General features: G+C 34.2%; 1 protein-coding gene across 1 annotated transcript in view; it reads right to left on the bottom strand.

The window, feature by feature from the left end:
- Positions 1-2,867: 2,867 nt before the first annotated feature.
- The window catches only part of VPS35 (VPS35 retromer complex component), a 38,856-nt gene continuing 24,217 nt past the window's right edge, over positions 2,868-17,506 (bottom strand). The window contains exons 8-17 of the mRNA XM_074293294.1: positions 17,249-17,358; positions 15,615-15,711; positions 15,370-15,518; positions 13,999-14,206; positions 13,576-13,731; positions 10,359-10,481; positions 7,955-8,134; positions 6,673-6,912; positions 5,827-5,970; positions 2,868-3,873 (exon numbers count right to left, since the gene is read on the bottom strand). Coding sequence (XP_074149395.1) covers positions 3,694-3,873; positions 5,827-5,970; positions 6,673-6,912; positions 7,955-8,134; positions 10,359-10,481; positions 13,576-13,731; positions 13,999-14,206; positions 15,370-15,518; positions 15,615-15,711; positions 17,249-17,358 — 1,587 coding nt within the window. The 3' untranslated portion in view covers positions 2,868-3,693. The remainder of the gene's footprint in view (positions 3,874-5,826; positions 5,971-6,672; positions 6,913-7,954; positions 8,135-10,358; positions 10,482-13,575; positions 13,732-13,998; positions 14,207-15,369; positions 15,519-15,614; positions 15,712-17,248; positions 17,359-17,506) is intronic.

The raw sequence follows: 17,506 nt of genomic DNA on the forward strand, positions 1-17,506 counted from the left end.
CACCCTTTTTTTTCTCCAGTGTGTTCTGAGGAGTAAAAAGCTGGACTATTTGTCTGTCTACAAGGAGCTAGGCAGGCTTAGCAAGCACCTTGATACCTCCAGAGCCTTCTCAGTCCTGCAGGGAAAAACTTCTACCTAATTAGTAAAGATGTTAACAAAACTGAAAGCAGTTTGAAATCAGCCAAGAGAAAGGACGCATTCCCTTTCTTTGGTTAGAGAGTGAGAAGTAGGGGTAACATTGTGGCCCAAGTATTTGATGCACTGGCAGGCAATGTGGGCTTTGGGTAAGGAGATGCTGTAGCCCTTCAAGGCTAAGAAATTTAGGGTTTTCATGGCTTCATTTAGAGACTCCTCTCTGGTGGAATTGCAGATTAAAATATCATCCATATACTGGATGTTAAGCAGCTCCAGTTCCCTTAAGAAATAGATACCCAGTCTGGCATCGCCCAGGGTGTGGCCCTGCCTTTCAGGATTATAGATCAAGCTAAGACTGCAGTTAAGCAGCTCCAAATCTCTGAATTCTCTAACTAAAAGTTTGTGCTTAAGAAATTTCTCAATCCTGGCTAAAGCTGGAACAGAGAAATCTATTTCTCCTGGATTTCAGAGGAAATATAGGAAAGCTTTGGGAGCAGCACAAAAAGACCATCTGGTGGTCTCAGAAGAGAAAACTGGGTACCCAATTTCACCATTAAATCATGCCCCAATAAGGGTGAAGGGTAGGAGAGAATAAGAAGAAATGAGAATTTAAATGACAGGTCACCAAGCTGGCAGAGAAAAGGTCTCAAGGCAGTTCTTAAGTTCCCCTGAAATCCCCACTCTATGGTAGGAGCAGGTGAGACCAGAGTGCCAAAGTGAGAATGAAGAAGTACCTCCCATAGTAAAAAGAAACTCAATGGTCCTACTGACCACATTCAGGAATAGCCAGCGTTCTGAAGTTGTGGTGGAGAGAGCGGAGCTTGACCAAGCTCCTAACTCCTGCCAGAGGGCAGGGCATTGGAGAGTAGCGCGTCCCCTCTAAGTAGTCCCTCCTCCAGTTTTCCTCCTGCTCGAACTCAGGACAAGGACTGGGAAATCTCCTTGGACAGTTTCCATGATACCTAAAGCACAAACCTTTCTGCTTCCTGGAAATGTCAGCAGCCAAGAGTAGGGACTGTTCTCCAAATCTCGTCTTAATTCTGCGGCCTCTCTCCTTTGTAGTTTGATCCCTATCATTAACAACTCCAAAAGCTGTTTCTAACAGCAGAGGAGAAATTTGAGGGCCCAGAACTGGCTTCTGCAGCTTCCTCTATATATCTGGGGCAGATTGTTTAATATTAACATCTCCCCAGGAGAGATCAAGGAGGGCATTAGCCTTGGGCCCCTTGAAAAAGTGGGTGGGGGCCTCAGAGTAATGGTCAAGTTTTTCCTTAGTTTGAGAGAGATTTGACATTGAAAGAAGCACCTCTGTTCTGAGTGTCTCTCCCTGAGACTCTGCTGCTTCTCCCAGGGGCAGAGGGTAAAATCAGTATCCTGAGGAGGAGAAAAAAAAAGACTAAGAGTCTCAGGATTTGGTTCAGGTGAGAGAGAGAGTTAAAGAGATATTGTTGGGCATAAGGTCCTGTTCTGGAAGGGATTCAGAAGCCTCCTAATAGGGACTGCATAGGGATGCAGAGGAGCAGGATGGAGGGAGTTTGATTTCCTTCTAGCAAATTTAAGCTTCTTAGTTTTGAGAACTTTCAAGCCAAATTTGTCTCTGTTTTTTAAGAGACTGCCTAAGGAAGGATCCTTAGAAACAGAGGTGTTTTGTCCCATTTTGTCACAAGACTTAAGTTTCCCCAATTCTATGGCACCTCATCCTTCTCTAGATGTCTCTAGAGATGGAGATGATAAAATGCTCCTTGATTAAGGTGACTTTTTTCAGAGAACACAGGAATTCCAAAATAGGTGTCCATGAGAGAATTATGCTCAAGCACTGAGCTCCAACGACTCAAATCTTTCTGGTATTTGAGTGTCCTAGCTATAGAAAAGACAACAAGAAAAGGCTTTACCTCGTCCAGATTCTCAGGGATTCCAGGTCAGGGAACCAAAATGATGAAGTGCAAGTGATGAAGTTAGTGGTAGTTGTGATGAGGTGTGAGAATTGAGGTGGGGAATCCCCTCCGGTCAGTGCAGGTCCAATGTGAAAAAATTTGCAAACCCGAAATCTGTGTGGCAAAAAAGGATTTTTATTGTTCACTAAGAAGAAAGCTTTCTTAGTGGGCAAAACTCCTGATTAGGAATTTGGCAGAGATGGATTAACAAAATCTTGACTATATGGGATGTTTTGGCATTAACTGAGAGTTTGAAGGCTTTCCCAGGATCTGGGAACTCCCCAAAAGAGGGCACAGTTTCTGGGTCCCCCAAAAGATTTCAGTTTATGTCACTGGAGGGCAACTGACCAAGATCTCCAATTGAATGAAACCACTTAACTTGGAAAGGGCTTGTCTCAGAAAGGTATGCTTTTCCCCAGGTTTGAGAGTCTCCCCAAAAGGGACACAGTTTACATCCGGCCCCCCCCAAAGGTGGCATCATTTTTTCCCAAAAACATCTCAGTTTTCATCACATATATTTATAAATCCTTACTTACAAAAATATGCATGTTTATATTAAACCCTCACTCAAAACTGCTATCTAGTTAAGTCTAGTTAAGGTCAAACTTTCAAACACTGAAGGTTCACTCATTAGGTGAGGTTGAGGAAACCTGAAATGCTAGTAACAACTAAGGTTTTTAAATGGTGTTAATCTTGGGATGACACATCCAACTGTTCTTATCACTTTCTCAATTATATCTGAGATGCTAACAGTACTTCTTCAAGAAAAATAAAAGAAAAGAAAAAAAGGACAAACACTTTAAATTGTTATAGCAATTTTATTGTTACACTGGTGCAAAATCATGATACTTGTGTAATGCATTTTCCCCTAAATTTACAATAATGAAGGTTATACTTAAACTATATAGATCACAATTTCTCTATTTTTATACGATTTAGAACAAAATTTCCTTGATAAATATGCCCAGTAAAGAGTATAGGCCCCTAGTGGATGTCCAAAACTGCAAAATATAAACTTCTGGTTTTAACCATGGTACTTTTAAACTCTCAAACATGCATTAATATACTCTAGTTTTAGGGAAAATATTACACATAGCCTTGTCTTGCATTTAAAGAAAAGCTCAAGCTGAATTCAACATACAATATCCCTCCCACCCCCCAAAACAAATCTCTTGTAAAAATCAAGATGGACTATAAGAATACAAAGACAGACAGCTCTAGCCACTTCCTCATTAGTACTCCCTAGGACTGAATAAAACTACAGAAGCAACAACAAACAGTGAAGAGAAACAAAGAAAAGATTAGTAGCTGAAAGAAGAAACTTGAAGATCAGAGGAATTTTTTTTTAAAAATTTCAATCATGCTACTTCTGCTGATTAGACAAACATTTGATGACCCAACTTGAATACCTATGAAATGAATTAATTTGTTAAGGTCCTGAAGGTGAGTGTCTGGAGGTGCTGAATAAAATATATCACAGATAAGAGAAAGATAACCTAACTTGGCATTTCTGAAAGGCACAATCTATTGGGGGAAGTGGGAGGGAGAAGAAATAACCTAGCATAATAAAAAACCATACTGTATGTAAATGGAAAGAAGTACAGTGTGTCTGTGTTTCTTCTTTTTAAAGGACAAGACCTTCATAAATTGGCCCCTCAGACTCTGGTGATTCCCTCCTCAAGCGCAAATGCTCCAAGGTATTATGAAAATGTTTGTTAATCTGTTCTGTTTCTTCACTGGACTCAAGATTTGGAAGATCTTCTCGTATCTTCTGGATAAGTTGATTTAAAACCTGAATTGTCACCTACAATAAAATACATATAACTCCATAAACCATTTTAATAATAAAGACAGAATTAAATAATACTATTTTAAACAGTACATATATATTAATATATATACTAATTAAATGGTGTTAATCTTGGGATTATATATATATATATATATAAAGAACCAATTTAAATTAAGAAAACATAGCCCACAATTAAGAGAAAAGCATTATTAAGAACATAGTTTTTACTCATCAGGAATCAATTGCTATCACCCAAGAAGTCTTGCAATCTTAGGTACACATATACAATTAAAAATTTATTCTAGTTAATGTAGGCTTCTATTTGGCTTCAGAGCCTAAGGTAAAAAAAAAAAAAAAAAAAAAAAAAGGCAATAACAAAATGGTATGTAAAAGAAAAAAGTATGATCTTATTAGGATAATGCACTGAGAAATGTTCCCAAGAAGTTATACATGATGATGAAGATGACGACAACGACGACAACAATGACAACTGAATATGGAGCACTGACAAGTGATTTTAGGGGTCTCATGGATATCTTGTGGTGGCTATTTTATGAACACTCCCAAGTAGTAAGCAGACCAGAATTTTCTCAACCACAACCTGTTCTTCCATCAATAAGAGAAAGAAATTTGTCCAAGGTCACTTAGCAAGTTACTGGCAAAGGTCCAACAAATTCTATTTTAATTCTTAAGGCTCTTCTTAATTTCCCCAAATAAAACAAAAAATTAAAGCATATAAAAATGTATAAAAAATTAACTTCAAAGTAGAAGACTAATAACTAACAACTTTTTAATCCTTTTATGTAAAGAAGAAAGTACTCATAATGAAAACTTTTAAAGTATTGAAGCAATTAAATATATCAAGAAAAGAGCCTTTTTACGAGAACTTTTTTTTTTTTTAATTACTAGAACACATATTGTGTTTTAGCTGGAAAAAAACCACATATAATAAATACATTAATTTCTCAGTATAGGAATTCTAAGAGGTATAAGCTATAGATGATGAATGCTTAGTTTAGTTAAGTGATTTTTTTAGTGTAACTAAGTCTAGATTACAATGGTTTACGCAATAAGGTATTTCAATTTAACATACACAAAAAGCAACACTGCTGAAATACCAGGAATTTTTCAGAAAGAAACTTCTAAGAAAGTCTATTAGAATAAAAACATATAATATGATGGAGATAATACAGACACAAAAGTAATAATGATCAATACAAGGCTACAAGTAAATCAGACAGGTAAATTCAATTTCAGAAAAAGTTCTAATATAAATAGAATTCAAGGTCATTTGTCCAGAGACTCAGGTACCGATGTCACATACAGTCAGTCACTTATGAGAAGAGAAACTGGATAAGCAAAACTCCATTCCTAAAAATACATGGTTAGAAAGACCAGGGATGAGAAAGGGGGTGAGGGAGTAGGGGGATTTTTCCACATGCTATCCGTACAAGTAAGGCTTAAAGAACAGTTATTAATTTCTGAATATGTAATAGATATATAGATGTATGTATAAGATTTTTTTATATAGTCATTTCAATTTTCCAAAGACAGCTTTGTGAGTATGAATCAAACGTTAATTTGTAGACATTCTGGTGATAGCACTGAAGAAAAATTTCTCAAATGTCAGTAACTTACTCATGGTTTAAGTAGCAAGTGCTTTAAATGTTCTTAACTCTTTTTGTATTCTTTTAATTTTGTGTTTAAACAGTCAACAACTACAGACTTCACAGTGTAACAAGCATTATATATACATTTTGTATCATTCTTATCAGCTATTTTACCAGCATAAATTATAAAATGCAAAAATAAAGAGAGTTTAACAATGATCAAGCATTTCCTTTCTCCTCTCCTTAACCTGTAAATCTGAAGGATAAGACAGCCCTAAAGTTCTAGAATCAAGGCAAAAATTTCAGATCTGCTCTTATTCCAATAAGATAGGCATCATTAATGTTATTCACTTACCGCATCATTTTCCTTTTCATAAAAATAGATATATCTGTTCAGAATTTCTATAAAAAGCTGAACTTGTAGTGAGGGATCCATGCACTGATTTGCTATCTTCAAAGCCTTCTTTAGGCATTCCATTACTCTCTTGCCTCCATGAAGCTATAAAGGATGAGGGTAAGAGGGGAGGATAAAAAAAGAGGTTGGTGATAAAATAATTATTACTTTGCTTTTAAGAATTTTTTTTAAATGGAAGAAATTCTCTCAATGTTTTAAAAAAAATCCAACAAGTTTAAATAGTTCTTTTAGGCTACTCTATTCTTAAGCTTAAAAAAAAAAAGTCTGGGATACAAGCTTGGCCTCAAGGTATGACAAAATGTACTTCCCTCCTTTCTCAGAAAGCATGAAACAATGTCAAGTTTGGCTGAGGCTTCCATTAGTTTTGCTGAACTGCCCTTCCCCCTTTCTTTTTATTGTTTATTACATAGGAATTGCTCACTTAGTTATTATTATCTTCTGAAATGAAGGTTATGTTAAAAAAAAAAAAAGCCAATTTTTTTAAAAGTTAGGTATATATTTTGCAATTTTTTTTGAATAAATACTATAAAAGTAAAATATCAGATCACACAGTCTTGCTGTATTGAAAAATTCCTAAAATTCCCATCAGAAGATGGGAATGTAAGCAATACCACTGACACTCACTCAATACATCTGTCCAGGGATTTCTAAAACAAAGCATACCAATGTCCTTTCCCTGCTCTCTCAACTGTATAAGTACCTGCTTAGGATGACCCTGGAGAATGTGACCAAGACTAAGTTTCTCTTCTCCATGTTCCCTACTCCTCTAAACTCCGTGAGACTCACCTCTTCCCCATTCTTGTCTGTATTTCTGCCAGACCAGAAGAGATGGGCACATGTACTCACAGCCCGGCCCTGGTCTGGCTTCTTGAGCAGTTTGGAAGCTGCCAAGGCACACTGAGTCCTTAAAGGCTCATGGTTCTCTTCACTGAAGCACTTCATCCTCTCAAATGTTCCAATGATCAAGGTGATGGCAGCCAGTTGGGCTTTAGAATCACTGATTTCATCTTCATACAGAGAAAATGCCTTGTAGAGATAATATACATTGTGAGTTGCTAACTTTTTCTATAAGCATCATTTATTTCCAGTAGCTATTCTATGCATTTTTCCAAGTTATATGGAATCTCTCCCCAACAAATAGAAATTGCATGTATTTGTGTTTTGCTTTTTTTGCTAAGACATAGCACAGAATAGGACAGAAAAACATTTAAGGGCTTACTATGTTCTATGAGGATATAAAAAGAAAATAGTAAAAGAACCTCTGCTCTTGAGGAGCTCACCATTAATTAGGGGAGGCACCACATAGAGAAGGGCCCTTCTGCAGGTCAGATGGAAGACCTGGTGGTCCTTGAGGGACACTGGAATGGCAGATGACAAAGCCCAGGAGCTCTTAGGGTACCACCACAGGTTTCTCTCTACCCAAGATAGCACAAGTAATCAGCTATTACTAGGACAGACACTGTTTTCCAAGTACTAGTGATGAATTTGTACCCAGCTAATCATAATTTATTCCTTTTGTAACACAACTTCAAAAAAGATAGGAGTAAGGGTACACTCTGTGATTTAGAACAGAAGAAAACCACCTTTGGTTAAGGATTAAGTTTGTCATCAAGAAACATGATGAGGCTAGTTTCTTTCTTTCTTTCTTCTTTTTTTTTTTTTTTGCTGAGGCAATTGGGGTTAAATGACTTGCCCAAGGTCACACAGCCAGAAGTGTTAAGTGTCTGAGGCCAGATTTGAACTCCAGTTCTCCTGACTTCAAGGCTGGTACTCTATTCATTGTGCCACCTAGCTGCTCCCCTTCCCCCCTCCCCCCCGGCTAATTTCTTAATGCAGGGATGGAACCAGGACCTCAGCCTCATGTTCTATGGAACTAATCCCAGTTCTGATAATGTGACTTTAGAAAAAGAGATTCTCCTTAAGCCCAACCCCATTAAGCCGGGAGAGGCCTGGTTCTTTTAAATAGCAAAAATGTTATACATGTTCATATTATTACTATTGATAAACAAAACTGAATTACGGAACACTGAAAAATGCTTACAAAATAACCTAAACTAAAACTTGTTACCTGAGACATAAATTCATATGCCACGGTCTCATGGTTTTCAAAACCAATTTCCCCAGCAGCTAGAGCTCCTTGAAGGAAAAGTCGTAGAGGCAGCTCTGCCAATTCTGCTTTGATTAAAGCACTGATAGTCTGATGTGCAAATGAAAAGATCTTCTGGCATTTCTTTTCCCACTTATCATCCTAAGAAAACAAAAAAAACCAAAACCATACTTTGAATGGTCATAAATTCACTTCATCACTTTTACAAATTTTATACCTAAAGGACATTATAGAATGTAAAACTATATAAAAATAAACAAAAAGACACACCCCACAACTTTGGAATCTTAAGTACATTAAAAATTGATTATCACTTGTTATACTTTCAACTGAAGAATGACTAAATAAATAGTGATACAAGAAAGCTCTGTCAATGTTATTGCCCTATAAGAATTGATAATTATGAAGAACACAAAAGACGTAAAGAACACTTATATGAACTAGTATGTAGTAAAGCAAGAAGAAAAAGAAAAAAAGTATAATAACGGCTATTATGTAAATGGAAAAAGAATGCCATATAATTATGAAAAACAAAAGCTTAGCCCTGGAGAAGAATTGAGAACATGCACTTGCCTATATTTTCAGAAGATAGAGAATGTGGATATAGAATACTGTCAGACCCAGTTGTTGTGTTGGCTGGTTTTGCTAACCTGATTTTTTCCTCATTTTAAAAAAAAAAAAAAAATCTTGGTTATAAGAGACAGCCTGCTAGAAAATAGGGGGCTTTGAAAGTAGGACAGAAAAAATTCATGTTCTCAATTCTCCAGGGCTAAGCTTTTGTTTTTTATAATTACATGACGTTATTTTTTCCATTTACATAATGTCTATTACATTTTTTTTCTGTAACAGTTCATATAATTTTTCCTTGCATCTTTTGAGTTCTTCATAACCATCAATTCTTACAGGGCAATAACACTGACATTTCTTCCCTGTATCACAATTTGTTTAACCATTCCCCTGTTGAAATCTTTTTGTTATGAAAATGTGTTTTAGAAGAATTGTATATATTTAACCTATATTGGATTACTTGCTATCTAGGGGAGGAGAGTAGGGGGAAGGGAGGGGAAAAATTTAGAACACAGGTTTTGCAAGGATGAATGTTTAAAATTATCTTTGCATGCATTCTAAAAATAAAAAAACTATTCTTAAAAAAAAAAAACCTTAAATTTTTTTTAAAAGGTTTTTTTTTTTTTTTTTAATCAAAAAAGCAAAAACAAAAACAAAACTGGTCAGACTGGAAGTGGAAAAATGCTTCAAAGCCAAGTCTTATAGCAGGGGAGATTTGACATGCTCTATTTCCATGTTAGGTCAATTCATCTCCCTTTACCATACACCTTATCACAATAAGTGTTAATTTAAGATGATATGACCACAATTTTAAAAGAGAACATGCTCTTTTTTCTATTATAAAATAAAATCTTCTTGTTTCTTAAACATAATAAGCTTGATTATCCAAGTTTAGGACATAAAATGAAATAAAGTATATTTTCTCCAAAGCCACCACCAGAGATTCTAATTCATTATTTGTTTTATTTACTTAATGTGCTCAGAATAAAGCTCTTAGGATGAAAAGAAAATTAACTTTATCATTCCTGATAGGAAAATGATACAAGACAAATTCAATCGAATGGGAGAGGAGAACCTAAGACATTCTTTTACAGAACAACAAAGACCCCAGGATACTGACAGTAAGCAATCCCATAGAGTGCAACAGGAAAGGGATAATTGGGAAATTCACTATGTGAGCATCTATGAAAGAGATGGACAGGAAAGAATCAGCTTCCTAGTTTAATTATTACTGGTATCTAGATACTAAGTTTATTATCTCCATACTACTAAGTGTAGTAATATATATTCAAAGTGCACAAGATCTTAATTATATAATTTTTTTAAAACATCATTTGCAATTTTTGTAGCATCTCAATACTCCACCCAAAGACAAAGTTAGCTTGCCTTAGTTATAGCTTTAAAATCCATATTACAATGTGGGCTCAATTATTTGCATTTAGAAGAAAAGTTACTATCTTGTGCTATAGTCTTTCATTATGCAATATAACTCAATATCATAATACCTGCAACATAACGACTCTTACATAAAACTTCTGCATCACTTTGGAATAGTCAAATAAAAAAAAGAGATTTAATGCTCATTAAAAGATCACCATATTGTGTTATAGTACACATAAAGTTACTAATTTCTTTTAAATGATGTTTAACAAAAATAAAAGCTCTCATAAGATAACAGACAGTATGCTGCTTTTAATGTTTCAACATGTTCTGACTTGATTAACTGATCACCCTATTTCAAAAAACACAGGAAGTAGGGGAAAAGGAAACAAAATCACACACTTAAGAGTAAACTTACCACTTTGGAATTTTCTTTATAGCGAAAAGCCAGTTGATATGCTGCAAATACTAAGGGAGGGAGTGTAAAGCGAATGCGCTGGTTCCCACCAGCTCCAAAATGTTTCCGTGCTGTGTTTAAAATCTACAACCAAAACAGAAACAAGTAAAACAAAATCTTAGAATGACGGCTCTATTACTAAGCACTATCAATAAAACTTTATCTTTTCTACAATTAGGCACCTATTAGGAGATTTCACTGACCAGATAGTGAATTTTTTTCACTTATTCAGCAAACAAAACCATTTCATATAGGCATATGTGAGTCATAATTAAAACTCTGAGGGCCATTTATAGCATAAGAAATGATGTACTATCTCTAATTCCTGGGTCTCTAAGACAATCTTACTTAAAAGTACATTTTATCACATAATTGAAAGGATTATCATTAGTGGATCAGGTTCTGCTAAGGTAGGCTTTCATATATTGACAGGCACTGCAAAGGGCAGTTAAAATTATTAATTATGAGTCTTCATAAACATGACTGGGACCTAACTAGTCTTTGCTATCACACTCACTCATTTCAACACTGGTCATCATCAAGTACTGTCATTTTAAAATATGAAGTACAACTATAAAGAAATTTTAATTCACATGCAATAGCACTACTTCATATTTAGGTGGCACATCTATCTTAGGCTATCTTTAGGAGAGGATTCTAAATTCAGGAGAAAAAGATATCACAATCTATTTAAAAACCAAGAAAAAATATCATTCTTTGGAAAAAGATCTAATAGCAATACAAAGGTAAAAATGTCTACGCTTAAAAGCATAGTAAGGAAATTAAAGAACCAATTAGAAGTATATAAAATGCTTTAATTTAAGGCAAAAAGCTGAAAGGAAATAAAAAATGGCAATACTAGTTTTCAAATGGAAAGAAAGGTAGCTGCTGCTCATCCTCTTAATCAAATTAAGAACAATGCAAATAGAATTGTATGCCCCCCTAAAATGCCTTTGTTTTTTAGAACATTCAATAAAAGATGAAATTGAGGATTTATTTTCTCATTTTTATAGATGAAAAAATAAAAGCTTAAAGTAATTAAGTCAATTATATAATAAATCATTAAGTAACAGAGATCTGACTTCATGGCCATTCACCTTTTTCCTTACAATAAACATGTGGTGTCTGCAAATAAATGCTAACCACAAGTAAGAATAGCTGATGTTTTACATATATTTAATATTTATAAAACTCATTAAATATATTTTCATTTGAGTTTCACAACAAGGTAAGAAAAGAATCTATACAGACCATCTCCATTTTACAGATGAGAAAGGTGTCATTTTTGGAAGGTTAAGTGATTTGTTTAGAGCAATATTCAAACAGAGGACTTCCTGAATCAAAGCAGTCATCTACTAGGCAATATTGCCACTCAAGTTTCTGCATATAATACACAGCAGGAACAATCTCTTACACTATGTAGTGTATACACACATATACTTTTCACTAGTTAACTTAGTGGCATAGTACAAAGAGTTCTGGGCCTGGAATTAGGAAGATTCATTTTTCATGAGTTCAAATCCAGCCTCAGACATTTTTACTGGTTGTGTAACCCTAGGCTAGTCACTTAATAACTCGTCTGCCTCAGTTTCCTCATCTACAGAATGAGGTGGAGAAGGAAATGACAAACCACTATAGTATCTCTGCCCAAAAAACCCAAATGGGGTATCAGAGAGTTGGGCACAACTCAAACAACTGAACAACAAAAAAACCTTTTCATTTGAAGTTAGTGTTACCTGATTAGTCAATCAACTACAATTATAGTCCACTTTTCATGTAAGGAAAACTCTACCTAGTGCTGGTATTTTTCTGTTCTTCTTAGTTCAAACATTAGCATTAAATAAGAATTCAGTTCTTTATTTACTTATGAAGTCTTTATAGATCACTGAGATAGAAAGAACCTATTAGATTACCAATTCAAAGGTTTTTAAGCTGAGATCTATGGACAAGGAATTCTTTGGATTCCCACCATGAAATAGATAGGAGGAAAAAAAAATCTGTATCCTAATTTCAATAAAATTCACTTTCTTTGTAATACTAGATATTTTATTTTACATATTTATAAACATTATTCTGAGAGAAAATCCATAGTTTTCACCATCCTGCCAAAGGGATCCAGGACACTCCTAATGTAGCTAGTCTAACTCCTCATTTTTAGCTGAAAAAACCTATGTCCTGGAAGATGACATGCCCAGGGTCACAAAATAATAGAGCAAAGCCAGAAACTGAATTCATAGCCTTTGATTCAAAATTAAAATATATTATGGAGGACTCTCAAGTTCTTCATGTCTATTGTTAAGTGTTAATTGCAATCTAAATTAAAAATCAGGGGTCATTCTCAAAGTGTGCTATATCAAAAGAAATCTAATGTTTAATTTTATTAGCCAAACTTACTATAGTGAATCTATACAGTAATTAGATACACTTTGGCCAAAACTAAAAAAATTAGTTACCCAATGCAACCTTTTTTTAAAGGAGCACAACTTTTAACACCAGCATTTTTGTTGATTTAAAAAAAAAATGATCTAAGTACTTTATTCCAATGTATCTGTGCATGGATGTTGTGGGAGGTTAGATGGATGGAGTTTGAAGCTCTTTATCTTATTTTTATCATAACAAACAAATAACAGAAATGGGTTTAAATATGAATAACCACAAAATTAGCATTTTTTGCACTATTTTCAAGCTGCAAATGTAACTCAAATGAATATGTTACCTCTGGTTGAAAAGCACACAAATTTGACCAGAAAAATCAAGTATGTGCACTTGAATATTTTTCCAAAATGCAGACAATGATTTAAAATTAAAATAGACAAGGAATAATCAGATGAGAACAGATAATGGGCTGTTCTGAAAAAACTAATGTATTTTCCAAAAGCGAGCAGATTTATTTCTCACTGATAAGGAAGAAGCTTGAAATATTTCCCACTACACTGAGAAACAGATGTTGATACATAAATGGAATAACTAAAGAAAAACAGTACCTAGGGCTGTTGTGAGGATCAAATGAGTTAACCTATGTACGATACTTTGCAAACCTTTAAGTACTATAGCTGGCTAGCTACTTTAAGTTCTCTCAAAATTCTCCAACAGAGACTACAAACTACATTAGAAGAGTTCAATGATATGCTGTACATTATTTCATAGAGGCAAGAGTAATGGATATATTAAATTATACCAAAAATTGCTGATCAGGATCATCTGATCGCAGAAGATGAATGAACCTCCCCACAAGGCTCTGCTCATCAGCAAAGTCTTCAGGGTCTGGATCTTCCACAGGTTGATCTGGTTGGTCTTGAATCAATGTTGATACTAGATTCATGATTGCATCCACCTATAGAAAAGGACAAATATGTTGATTAAATTAGCCTACCACCAAAAATGATACTAAAGACAAGACACTAACCAAAGTTTCTTGTTTAAAGATCTAAAATGAGAGCACATGAGAACATAGGTAACTACATTTTAAAATATGCTGTCCTGATAAGTTATCAGTTAATTCCTTCTTTATAAGCCAATTTAAAAGTACTTTTAAAAGACAGCATGTACACATATATATGCACACACAGCCACACACATATATCTTGGCATTGTCTCTTACCTGGTCTTGTGAAACAATTTCGGTGTTATAATCCAGGACGTTACTAAGCACATAACAACTCATACTCTTTCTGGACTCGTAGTCAAAATACTCAAAGAGGGGATGAAAATGTTTTAACTTCAAAACTGTTAAAATGTTGTTATAGGTGTCAACAGGTATCTTCAACAGCCTTGTTAGCTCCTTTGAAACTGCACTGCTGGTAGCAATACTACAATATAAATTAATTTGTTAATAAATTATCTTTCTACATACCAAAAAGAGGGTTGCTTTTTCCACCTCCTCCCATGCAATCTGAAAAGTTTAACCTAAAAATACCAACAACTCAAGTAAACTCCTTCCAAAGAAATGAAGACATTCATCTAAACATAAGCAGCAGAAATGCCCATAATAACTAGTACAAAACAATTAAATGAATGTAAATCTGATGTTTCAAAAACAACTATAAGTTACAGTTCAATCCAATCATCTCCCAAATCAAAATTGAGCAAAGGAAGAGATTTATGAAAGAAGAGATTATGGGTTTAAAGATTATAATGATACATTGCCAGCAAGAATTTGTATAAAAGAAGTTAGATAAAAGATACCAAGGAAATATATGACTAGGAACATAATGCTCATAACGGAACAAGAATGAGTGAAATAGATGGAAGACTCGGGTGTAAACCATATTGTCTTTTCAGCATTTTAAACTATTTTCTGTTTTGGCTACTTTATCACTTCAGAAGATCTTTGATCTCAACAGATGTGGAAGTTCTTTCAACTTGATACACTGCAATCCACCTATACCTTATTCTCTGTAATCCTTATCTATGTCCTTTTATAGAAGGTTGACAGAGGATGAAATTTATATGTAAGCATAAGTTTGCGTGAAAGATTGCTTTACATTAAATTAACTGAATTCTTACTGGTCAACTCAAGAGAGAAAAAAAGGAAACATAATCTGCATGTAATTGGTAGGGAAGGGAGAAGAAAAATCCATTAGGTCAGACAATATATTACAAGATATCACTTAGTTTAGCATAGTTTTGTGGCAAGTGTCAATTACACACTGGGCATTCATAAGAGAATTGCTTTTACAAAATAAAGAATTCTTCAATACTAAAACTCAAGCTAGAAAAAAATTAACAGCAAATATAATGGCTTTCTACTTTAAAAATTAACTTTTACATATATACTTTTTATTTATTTATAAAAGAAGCAACTCTGCTGACTTATACTGTCAGCTTTTGTTTCCCTTTTCCCATCACAAAGTATGAGAGTCTCAGAAATGCTATATCCCAAGTCTTCTAAAAACAATATAACAAAGAAAACTATTCTAGGAAAAGGGAGTATTGTGTAAAGCATCTTGTAAAAATTTATATTTCTACTTACTGTTCTAGATTTAGCTTATTAAATATTTCCACCGTTGTTTCTAACACCTTATCAACATAATCCACACGATCTGGATAGCATTTCATGGCAAGGTTAATGAGAGATACTTGTAAAGACACCACATCTTCTGAAGGCATGTCTTGTCTGGACTATAAATTTTGGAAAAAGATAACATAAAAGTTTTTTTGGAGAAAAAAACTTATCAGAAGAAGTTCTGAAAACTTAAGAGGAAATGTTGCATATACCTGTATTACAGTAGCCACCTGTTGTGAAAATATGTCAAAAAGTTTAATATCTGCTGGGATTCCAGGTCCATCTTCACGGTGAGCAAATAAAGCTAATCTAAAAAAAGAAAATAATCTTATTAATCCTTATGGATTATCTGAAAGTTCAAAAGAAATGTTCTGTACATATTAATGCTGTATTACTCTACTGTATATGTACTATACCAATTATCTAATATGTTCAATCAATGTTCTTGCAACTTTCATCTATCAACTCTTTTTTTGTTGAGGTTTAACATCTCAACCTAATATTTATGGAGATCCTCACTTATAAATTGAATACCTTTCTGATAGATTTTATTTCTTCTTCCTACCACACTAAATTAAAAAAAAAAAAAAGTCTAAGCCAAGCCTTAAAGTCTCTAAATTTCTCATGCTATTTTTTTTATAAACTTGAGAAATCTAAATCTGTTAAGAGAATATACAAATAGGATCTATGAGTCTATTAGTATGAGGGAATTCCCAGGGTTAGAACTCCTCTAATGAAGAAGATTTAAGAGCAAAGTCCTAAGGACTTGCCCGAGTTTAAATGAATTGCTTAGTATCAAGTTGCTAAAAGAGCCAGAGGTAGGAATTGAAGCCAAGTCTTCCTGACTTCAAGCCCAACACACTATTCACCATGATATACTCTTCATGGAAACAAAGTACTGAAATCATAGATGAAATCAAACTGTAAAAGTAATGTACTTCTAACATCTATAATTTATAACAAATACACTCATTTAAAAAAGCTAACAAAACTACAGAGAGCTACCATAAGTCTTTAATACTTAAGATAAACTGAGCAATAACACACCATTAACAGGACTAACAGAAGTCATCTAACCCAGCATTCTGACTTAAAGACAACACTTACAACCCATACTATCCATATCAAATTACCCCAGAGATAACTATCTGGCTCTATTGTCTTTAAAACACTATGACTAATTTACAGAAGTCTAAACTGTGGTCATATTTTCTCATATGAATAACAATAGAATTAAGTGTGGCAGTTAAGGAGAATAGGAAGTGCACCTATGATTTCATTCATGAAAGAAAATATGCCGAAAATGAAACTGCCCCTCAATGCGGGTTGGCACCTTTTTTGCAACTTCTGGTCTAAGAGCTAGCTACCTAGTAGGTAGGAAAGATAAGTGCGTTGGGCAACTAATATATATGTTAGAGGCAGCACTTCCTAACTCCAAAGTTACCTGTCTATCCATCATTCCTTTTATAGTCAAAGGAAGTGCTGTTGGCTCTGACCTTGTAGTTAATATCAAATGACCTAACAGTGCTTTTTGTTAAAAATTTTTTAAATCCATTTGGTTTTTAGATATTAGTTACAAGATCACAGTAAACAGCACTTTATTTCCTGCAATAAAGAGCTACAATTTCTTCATGCCTAAAGTAAGCATATGGTAGACACTCAAATATTTGTTAAAGTATTTGATGACTGACAAAAAAAAAAAAAAAAAAAAAAAGAAATAATCTGTATATAAAAGAAAGAACATGAACAAATAGATTTAGAAGTTTATCAATCTTTTATTCCAAAGGCAAAGAGTCCTTCTCCCCAAATTTAGTAAACGCTTAGTCAAATCTTTTATCCTACTCACCTATCAATTAAAGCAATGATTATATTTTTCACATTTACATTTTGGTGTAACTCAGCACAGGCTCGAAGAAAAGGGTTCAAAGTCTGTAGATGAAATTCATCAGGGAAGACCTACAAAGTAACAGCAATTATTAAGTGCCACCAATTACAATGGATTCTTTATACAATTTCCTAGAGTCCACTTACTTAACTTCTATATAAGTCAAAAGCAGTAATCTCTCAAAACATAATTTACATCTTACACAACTAGATTCTAATG

The sequence above is a fragment of the Sminthopsis crassicaudata genome, chromosome 2 (assembly GCF_048593235.1).
Source record: "Sminthopsis crassicaudata isolate SCR6 chromosome 2, ASM4859323v1, whole genome shotgun sequence".
Lineage (NCBI taxonomy): Eukaryota > Metazoa > Chordata > Mammalia > Dasyuromorphia > Dasyuridae > Sminthopsis > Sminthopsis crassicaudata.